The following is a 10,584-nucleotide window of genomic DNA, read 5'->3' as shown; positions in this document are numbered from 1 at the left end:
CTGATTGGTTACTGGGAGATCATGACCGGTTTTGATTGGCTCTTTAAAAAAAGAGTTGACTGACAGCGTTGGTATCCAATAGAGGATCATGATTTCTAAATTAACTCCCGCCTCCATTACATATTTACGGATGGATTGATATATAGATAGCTAGATGGATGGGTGGATGGATGGATGGATGGATCGATGGATAGATAGATGGATAGATAGATACTTTATTGATCCCAATTTGGGAAATGTTTGCGTTGCAGCAGCATAAAAAAAGCCAATGTATATAACAGAAATTGAGACACAAGAAATAAACAGTCCAAAATATTTCTGAAATAGAAATAACATAGCTTTAAAAAGTTAAAAAATAAGATATTAAATTCAATTATATGAATGTCATATTAATTAAAATGTTCGATATGCACAATTTGTTTGTAATTGTCTTTTAATATTTCCCTTTCTTTGCTCTTCACATGTGTTTGAAGCACATCCATGTGCTGCTATTTTCTGGTTTTGTTCAGTATTTATTTATATATTAATCATTCTTCGTAAGAAAGTAAAATAAAAGGGAGGGTCAAGACTGTGAAAGTAAAAATCCACTACAAACTCCAAACTCGGTGGTTGCTCGAAATGATATGCAATATGAATTCTAAAGGATCTCATTGGCCCGTCTCGTATCGAGGGGCGGGGCTTAATGACAACAACATGAGAGAGGAAGTGTCTCGGCTGAACTTTGTGTCATAGCTCTTCATGTAGCCTTCATAATTACAGACTATCAAAGTACAGAAAGGTAAGTGCAAGTGTTTGCAATGTTTAGTAAGTAACTGTTCTGCTAAGTTCTATCTTAGGTCGACTTAAAACGTGCTAAAGCTAGTTAGCTTGTCAGTTGCCGCTGCAGAAAGTCCTACAGTTTCCTTGAGAAGACACAGTCCAGTTTCACTGCTTCTCTTTCGTGCATTTCCTTTTATCACCGAATACTGTAACGTTGTTGCTTCTGTGATGCATTTATAAAGCGTGCATGCATATATTCGGAAATGCAAAGGTGTTATATAATATTAATATAATGTTGTTTAAACTTCTACTGAACTACAACTCAAAGGCATTTCATTTCTTGATGTATCTCACAGCTTTACTTACTTTTATAATGTTTCATTAAAACAACATGATATCAAATGTTATTGTAATGAATCCTTAAAGATGAAACCAGTGGAATAACTGTTTCATGTACAAACATGTCCACTATTAACACTCTAATAATGTCATGTATATTATAAAATATCACATTGAAGACATTTTTCTGCAGAATGAGTACTTTTACTTTTTGATACTGACGTACATGTTGCTGTTAATACTTCTCCTAAGTGAGGTTTTAAACATTACTTTGACTTGTAATGGAGTATTTGGACATTAATGTATTGTTACTTTTATTAAAGGATCTGAATACCTCTTCCACCTCTGACTAAATGTATTTTCTGTGCGCTGTTATCTCGCAGTTTCATGTCTGCTGAGCGCGAGGACTTTATCTCTTTGGCTCAGATCCTAGTGTTACACCAGCCATCTTTAAAAAATAAAAAAAAGCATGTGACGTTGTATCTTTCATTTTAAAACTGCTTGGCTTATTGGCGGATACACATGTTTTTGAAGTGATAGTATTTTCACAATTCTAGTATAGAAAATGTAACCTTAAGTTGTAAAATATACTTTTGTCATATACTCTATATTGTATGCATTGTTTGGGAGGTCATTTTAGGCATATATATATATATATATAGCTATTTTAATGGGGTTCCTATTATAATTATTTTTGTTAACAACTTCAACAACATTGATGCATATTGTTTTTGCGGGAAGCATATCTCTTTAGAAAAAGCGAGGTGATGGTGCACCCATGGGGCAAAAAGCAGTGTAAGCACAAGGAGTATAGACTAACCCAGGGTCACGACGACATGCTGACTGCAGTGGGGTTTGAACCTGTGACCCCCTGACCCGAACACTAACGCACAACCCACTGCGCCCACCACCACTACGCCAAACGCCTTATATTACTTTTATTATGCGATGTGTTTGCTTAAAATAAAATAAACTTTTACACATGCAACAAAGAAAATAGGCCTTTACAATAGTCAAAACAAATAGGCAAAACTCAAATAAAGTAACAAACAACTTAAAGGTGGGGTAGGTAAGTTTGAGAAACCGGCTCGAGATACACTTTTTGTTATATTCCATGGAATGCTCTTAACATCCCGACAGCAATGAATATCTGAAGTGCTTTGACAAATAATCCATAAAAAAATGTCATCTGTAGAAGCCGTGGCGCTGTAAAAAGTACAACAGGCCTACCTGCCTGTCAGCCTTCCATCGGGGCACAAACTTATCTCGTGCCCTCATTGGTCATGTGCGCGTTCGTGTGTGTTGGAGGAGGGGCTCTGTGAGGAAGTGGCAGATTTTCTCCGGTTGTGTATTTTCAAATTCTAGCGATCTCGAGCCGGTTTCTCAAACTTACCTACCCCACCTTTAAGTATTCTTTCTTTCTTGATCAGGCTTATATAACTTCATAACTTAAAGGGGTTGTACGGTTAAAGACTGTTCCTCGACGGAGTCTTTCTACAGGATGCCCATCCCTGTCACTTCAGAGCAGGCGCCGTGGGAATTGTAGTCTTTTATAGTGTGTTGACTACAAACGTCAATTCGGTGGCCCTTCTTATCAAACTAAATAGTGGCTCTAACACATTGTGTGTATTTTGCAGAGTGACGCCATGGCTGCCGAGGGCGAGCCATCAGATTTGGTGAAGGTGCTTCACCTCCTGCTGCTCTCTTTCTCCTGGGGGATGCAGGTCTGGGTCTCCTTCATCGCAGGTGAGAGCACGAGCAGAACGGATATCTGCTACATAACAATGAACTGAGGTCACAGACTCCTCCAACTGTGTGTGTGTGTGTGTGTGTGTGTGTGTGTGTGTGTGTGTGTGTGTGTGTGTGTGTGTGTGTGTGTGTGTGTGTGTGTGTGTGTGTGTGTGTGTGTGTGTGTGTGTGTGTGTGTGTGTGTGTGTGTGTGTGTGTCTGTGTGTGTGTGTGTGTGTGTGTGTGTGTGTGTGTGTGTGGCTGTGTTCCATCACAGAGAGACGATGGCCTGGCATCACAGTGTGCAGGTAACACATCACACCTGTTCGTACAATATTACAACAGAATTAAGAATACTTCCCGGGGGGGGGGGGGGGAATTGGGTTATATGATATTATTTTAATATTACATTTAGCTGACGCTTTTATCCAAAGCGACTTACAATAAGTGCATTCGACCAAGAAGATACAACCTTGAAGAAAACAGAATCATAAGTACATCAGGTTTCATAGAGCCAAGCATTTCAAGTGCTACTCAACTGGCTTTAGAGAAGCCAGTCCTTTATTAGTATATAAGTGCTCTGTTAGCAGTTCTATCGCTCGAGGTGGAGTCGAAAGAGATGAGTTTTCAGTCTGCGCCGGAAGGTGTGTAAGCTTTCTGCCGTCCTGATGTCAATGGGAGCTCATTCCACCATTTTGGAGCCAGGATAGCAAACCCACGTAATAAACCCACGTGATAAACCCACGTGATAAACCCACGTCATAAACCCACGTGATAAACCCACGTCATAAACCCACGTCATAAACCCACGTGATAAACCCACGTGATAAACCCACGTCATAAACCCAAGAAGTAAAATAAAAAATACATTGAGAGATGAAATACAAATATTTATACAAACTGCTAAAATTGTAGTTTTACGATTTAATATATTGTAATATATATATATATAATATGTAAAATGGTGAATATTGCGATACATACAGTGCTGTATTAGTATAAACAAAGATATTAAAGAATAAAACCACATAATGGCTTGTATTGAACTGTACATCGTAATACGTAATAAATTAACAAATGAAATAAGTATTACACTTAATAATTGCAACATTTTGTCCAGCCTTAATATTACACATTGTAAGAGGGTTAGTAAACACAAATGTTTTCACAATAACTGCAAGTAAATCCTCCCCATCGTTCATACGTTGTCTCTTCGTGTCCTGCAGATGCTTCTGTTCTTCGTGGCTGCGATCACGGCGGCTCTGAACGGGCAGTGGCTCGGTCCGGCTACCTCGGAGGTGATGGTCCAGATGCGGGCGGTGGAGGAGGAGCACGGCCTGGGGAACCAGGTCGGGCTGGGCAGCGAGAAGGAGGAGTACGCTAAACTCAGGGAGAAGGACCCCAAGTACAAAGCCTTCAAACGCACCTTCGGGAAATACCACGGGATGTCCATGCTCTGCAACCTGACCGGGTTCCTCTGCACCACCAGCAACCTGATCTACACCGCGCTCAACCTGTCCACCATTTAGAGGACAGGAGATCCACCATGGACTTTTGTATGGTTCAAAATAGCCAAACATTAAAGTGTAAAGGCATGTTCATGTGCATAGCATATTGTATTACTGCTGTCCCAAGTGTCCTGCTGAGGGAGGATGGGTTCTTTGCCATTGAGTTGCAAAAACATACACTATTGTTGATGACTTCAAAATGGGTCCAGCTGCGGAGCTCCATGCTGGGGCCCACCTCCTCTGTAGGACCATTATGCTAGCTTAAAAAAAATCGACATCTGATATGATAGCATTCATTCACTATTTTAAATAAGCAACAACCAATAACACCAAGATAACATATGAAACCTTAAGATTTTCATTTACCTAACGTATAAAGTTAGGTACATTAATGCTAAGCAGCAAAAGACTATTCTTAAGTTTGCTAACTATTATTGTCCCAGTGTTTCTCAAACTTTTTCGTACCAAGGACCACTTAACCAATAAAAAAACACTCGCGGACCACCTAACTCCACAAATATCCAAAATCACATCGTTTTTCTAGAACAGATTACAAATCGCCTGAAAATGGTACAAACATGTGGCAACATGTGTGATGAAGGTGTTGCGCTGGGCTATAGCATACCATCGAAAGTGACATTTAAGCTCGCTCCATTGCGGAGATATTCCCGCGAGAGTGCGTAAAACTTTAATTTATTAATTTATTTCAAATGTGAAATTGTACCAATATACTCACGGACCACTAGGGGGCGCGCGCGGACCACACTTTGAGAAGCACTGTCGTAAGCAAACTTAACGCTATTCATTTGTACGACAGTACAGGCGTACGGACCTCGGCGCAAGTGCCTCGGTCCTGCCGCAGTACTGTCGTACCAATAATGACGTTCAATAACGGCCTCTCGTGTATGATTGCTTAATTTTGAACTGTGTTTCTGTTGATAAAATTAAATGTCCATCTTTTAAGCTCAATGTTTTGAGGAGTAGAGTCCAATAATATTTGACCAGCTTGTATGAAATAAACACATTTGATAAAAACAACAATAATGGGATTGAACGTGTACAATGAGACAAATATAAAAACACTGAGAAGTATAAATACATCTTCTATTTCATACCATGGGTTATTTTATTTAAGAAATGCAGTGTTGATTAAAACATCAAATGAACAGATACCAGTTCTTTAATAACCAACATGTCATACAGTAATTAATATATACTGTATATGTTTACAGTGATCCAACCCAACACGATTTTAATTCATATATACATTAAATAAACCCTGATAAACACATTTGAATACTTGAACAGCTCTTATGAAATCACCACATTTTTGAAAAACAACAAAACAATGTAATTGAACCCAAAAGTAGAAACACCCAGAACAATCTGCACACACATCTTCTATTGTTGTTGTATTTATTAAATTCAAAGTTGTTTAAATCACAAATAGAACAGATACCGGTACTTTAGTAACCAACAAGTCATACAGTAATGAATATATACTGTATGCGTTTACACAGTGAGGCACACACAGAATACATTTAATTAACATTTTATTATAAAATCAAGTCTAAACACAACTAAAAAACACTAAATATGAAAAGGGAAATGGAGGGGGTGATGTAGGAAGAAAGAGGTGAGGGAAATGGAGGAGGGAGATAAAGTAAACAAAGGATGGAGTAAGGGGAGAGAGGGTGAGGTAGCAGGAAGTACAGTAAAAGGGGGAGGGACTTAATCGTGAGTTTTTTTACATCTATTATACAGATTGTGGGAAAACCTGAGCTCCAGGAGAAAACCCTGAGTATGAAAAGGGGAAGGCAGTAAGGGGTGAGGTAGGAGGAAGGAGGTGAGGGGAAAGGGAGGAGGGAAAGACAGCTACTGACATCCAGCCTCCTCCTTCTCCCCCTTTGCTTCCTTTCTACTACTACTCCTAATAATACTACCAATACTACTCCAGCCGATTACGGAATTTGAAATGGAGGTAATTGGCCTAAAAAAATGTCAAGGCTGCCTTCTCTGTCGTCGTCGGGGACATCTGAGCCGATACGAGAAAGGAAATTCATGAATTTTCTCCACCGTGATGTTTTCAAGGCGGCTATCTCCTGAACACAACGTTCTTTCAGTTGTTGGAGTTCACGGATACTCTCGAGCAAAGTGACTATCTCTGCATCCTTCTCCTCAACACAACGTTCCTTCTGTTGTTCCAGTTCGTGGTTTCTCTCATGCAAAACTACTATCTCTGCATCCTTCTCCTCAACACAACGCAACTTCTCTTGTTTCAGTGTCTGGTTTTCCTTCAGCAAGGCGGCCACCTCCTCAACACAATGCTCCTTCAGTTGTTTGAGTTCCTGGTTTCTCTGACGCAAAGCAGCTTTCTCTACAGATTTCTCCTCAACATCACGTTCCGTTTGTAATTGGAGTTCCTGGTTTCTCTGACGCAAAGCAGCTTTCTCTACAGATTTCTCCTCAACATCACGTTCCGTTTGTAATTGGAGTTCCTGGTTTCTCTCACGCAAAGCAGCTATCTCAACAGATTTCTTCTCAAGACAACGCTCCTTTTGTTGTTGGAGTTCTTGGTTAGTCTTTTGCAAGGCGGCCATCTTTGCCTCCTCCTCAACACAATGCTCCTTCAGTTGTTTGAGTTCCTGGTTCCTCTCACGCAAAGAAGCCATCTCTCCAGCGTTCTCCTCAACACAGGGTTCTTTCAGTTGTTTCAGTTCCTGGTTTTCCTTTCTCAAGGCAGCCATCTCTGCTTCGACCTTCTTGTGTGTCCTCTGGAGCATTCCGTATTTCATGTTCAGGTCCTCATTGTTGACGCGCAAGACGTTGTGCTCAATTTTCTGGGCTTTCACTTTCACATGATGCTTAACTAGCTCAGCTACACGCTCTCTATATGCTTTCAGCGTCGCTTCCATCCTCTTAGCGCCTTCAACCTCAAGCTTATTCCTCAAAGTCCTTTCCTGCTCCAGCAACAACTTGATTTCCTGATTTTCTTTTCGCAGAATCTCGAGGTTGACTTCCATCTCATCTCTATTGTTCATCTCCATCTCTACTGCGGTGATGAAATGACCTGTTGTTAAGCAAACTGAATATAATTGTTCAACTGAATGAAAGCCACAAAAATGGTGTTCACTTGGATTATCTCGTTAAAATAGACCGTCTCCCTGATGGTAGCTTCCTGCAATGATCTGATGCACTGATGAACTCACCTGCAGACTTCCTACATCAAGGCAACTCTGTCATCGATCTGAAGGTTCCATTTGTGATGTCAGATTCTATAACACATAGGTGTGAGCAAGCTCTCTGATTGGTCAATAGGCGTGTTTGATTCCACGATCAAACAAGGGTCAAATAGAACGTGCCTTTCACAACAAGTCAGTATCCCTCCGCGTCTGAGAAAAACGGTATACCGTTGGGCCGAAAAGCAAACTGCTTGCAGAAAAGCAAACTGCTTGCAGTTTGCTTTTCAAACTGGAACAAGAAAGCAAATGCCCGAATCAGCAAAGGCTTTTACCACCATCCAAGGAAGTCGGTGAAGCCTGGGGATGCGGTGTGGTATAGCATGGAGCCCTTGGGGGTGAACAGCCTGGGGTCCATGATGACCCGCATTAGTGAAGAGGCTGGCACTGCTACGCGTTACACAAACCATTGCGTCAGAAGCACCTGCAGACAGCGGCTGGCGGAGGCCGGGTTGGAGGCCAGAGAAATGATGTCCGTTAGCGGGCATACAAATGAGTCATCGCTTCGCAGCTACTGGGCTCCATCTCTAGACAATAGAAGGATGTGGAGCAACGCGCTTTTTGCCGGTCCGGGACATGCCATGAAACGGCCACTGGAGGAAAGCTCTTCCGATAACCTACCCGTGAACACCACGGCACCACCTGCAAAAAAAGTCTGGCATGGAGTTCATGGAGAGCTGTTTCAAAAATTGCACTTTTAATGGCAGCTTGAACATCCACCTTCATTCTGAAGCCAAAATGTTAAATATGTAAATAAATAGCCTAATTCAAGAATTGTTGTCAATAAATTGTTTTCAATAAATTGGTTAATAATATATTATTTACTATAATTATATCAATAACTGTAAACGGGGAAGCAGGAGTGTTCGATTGATCGGCTAGCGTTACCAAGGGAACTACTTTATAGGAACTACTTTCTGACGGAGATTAACTCAAGCAGAAAGTGTAGGTTTGGGAGCAAATTAGCCCACATTATGAAATTATTTTACGATATTGTTGATTACAATGATAGTTTGTGTTATAGAATCGCAATCATACACGAGAGGCCGTTCTTGAACGTCATTATTGGTACGACAGTACTGCGGCAGGACCGAGGCGCTTGCGCCGAGGTCCGTACGCCTCAAGATAACATATGAAACCTTAAGATTTTCATTTACCTAACGTATAAAGTTAGGTACATTAACGATAAGCAGCAAAAGACTATCCTTAAGTTTGCTAACTATTATTGTCCCAGTGTTTCTCAAACTTGTTCGTACCAAGGACCACTTAACCAATAAAAAAACACTCGCGGACCACCTAACTCCACAAATATCCAAAATCACATCGTTTTTCTAGAACAGATTACAAATCGCCTGAAAATGGTACAAACAAGTGGCAACATGTTTGATGAAGGTGTTGCGCTGGGCTATATCATACCATCGAAAGTGACATTTAAGCTCGCTCCATTGCGGAGATATTCCCGCGAGAGTGCGTAAAACTTTAATTTATTAATTTATTTCAAATGTGAAATTGTACCAATATACTCACGGACCACTAGGGGGCGCGCGCGGACCACACTTTGAGAAGCACTGTCGTAAGCAAACTTAACGCTATTCATTTGCATTAAGCTTTTGTATATACTTTTTTGTTCTAAGGTTAACATTACCTGGCTCACGACATTAGCTAGCCGAAATGAGCGTTTGCTAATAAACATAATTTAGGTAACGTTAACGTTTTTATGTTACAGTTCAATATTAAAGGTGTATTGTTTACTTTGGTGTTATTGGTGGAGGGTGTGCGGCATAAAGGAGGTACAATTCATTAAATACACACACTCACTTACTCATTGACATTAACATCAATAAAACAATACACTAAGCTTTTTACCAGATAGGCATATAAACGTTATTTATTGATCAGAGGCTTGACAAATGTGCGTGATTTCACCTAAGCACAGAACTCGATAAAGGAGGGTTTGAGCCTGGAGTTCAATAAATCAATGTTTATTTATATAGCCCAATATCACACATGTTACATTTGTCTCAGTGGTCTTCACAGCGTGTAGAATATCAGTATGACAATACGACACCCTCTGTCCTTAGACCCTCTGTCCTTAGACCCTCACATCGTACAAGGAAACACTTCCGGAGAAAACCCACAGTTTAAAGGGAACATGGGAGAAACCTCAGGGAGAGCAGCAGAGGAGGGATCCCTCTCCCAGGACGGACAGACGTGCAATAGATGCCGTGTGGAAATCAGAGATAATACATTTTACAGCATATAGACCGAATGTTAGGAAATGCATGTGTCTGTAATAAGAAGATGAATCCACGAGGATGTCAGCTACAGTCCTGTGGGAGCCATCAGGGAAGCAGCATGGCGAGAGTCAGGCAGGACCGCAGAGACCGGTTCAGCCACGACTCGAAGTCCAGGACTCAGAATCAGCCAGGACTCAGGATCCCGGCGTAGACACCAAAAAGAAATGTGGGGGAAGCTGGGTTATTGGGAACATGAGAGTCCACAGGGACAGACAGAGAGAAGGAAGAAGTAGGTGTCCCCCGACAGTCTAAGCCTATAGCAGAAAGACATTATTACTTGTACAGTTTTTGTCTCAGTCAGTTCATCCCTTTTCCTGCTGTCAATCAGTCTCTAATTAAAGCAGTCTTACAAAAACAGGATGTATTTTCATATATTTTACATTTGATTGTAAGGCTTGATTATATTGCTCATTCGCCCCGCGCCTCTGGAACTCCCTCCCAGATCAGCTGAGATCTGCCCCTTCCACCGAGGTCTTCAAAACCGGCCTTAAGACCCTCTTCTTTCGGCAGGCCTTCCAATAAACTTTGAGCACGGTACACCTGGAGTACTGCCATTTTTATCGCTATCTCCGACTTTTATTTTTGTACTCTATTTTATTTTTGATTTCTTATTATTATTACAATTATTTGTTTAATCTCTCAAAGTGTATCAGTATCCCTTGTTGTGAAGCACTTCGAGATTTGTCTTGGCAGATGAGAAGCGCTATATAAATT

General features: G+C 40.9%; 1 protein-coding gene across 1 annotated transcript; it reads left to right on the top strand.

The window, feature by feature from the left end:
• The first annotated feature begins 3,091 nt into the window (after positions 1-3,091).
• tmem205 (transmembrane protein 205) lies at positions 3,092-5,303 on the top strand. The gene is made up of 2 exons (XM_034089788.2): positions 3,092-3,134; positions 4,053-5,303. Exons 1-2 carry the CDS (start codon positions 3,111-3,113, stop codon positions 4,353-4,355), a joined length of 327 nt encoding a protein of 108 aa, XP_033945679.2. The 5' UTR covers positions 3,092-3,110; the 3' UTR covers positions 4,356-5,303.
• Positions 5,304-10,584: the final 5,281 nt, after the last annotated feature.

The sequence above is a fragment of the Pseudochaenichthys georgianus genome, chromosome 8 (assembly GCF_902827115.2).
Source record: "Pseudochaenichthys georgianus chromosome 8, fPseGeo1.2, whole genome shotgun sequence".
NCBI classification, from domain to species: Eukaryota; Metazoa; Chordata; class Actinopteri; order Perciformes; family Channichthyidae; genus Pseudochaenichthys; species Pseudochaenichthys georgianus.
Note: the sequence above shows the minus strand (reverse complement) of the source record. Positions and strands in the feature narration are given on the sequence as shown.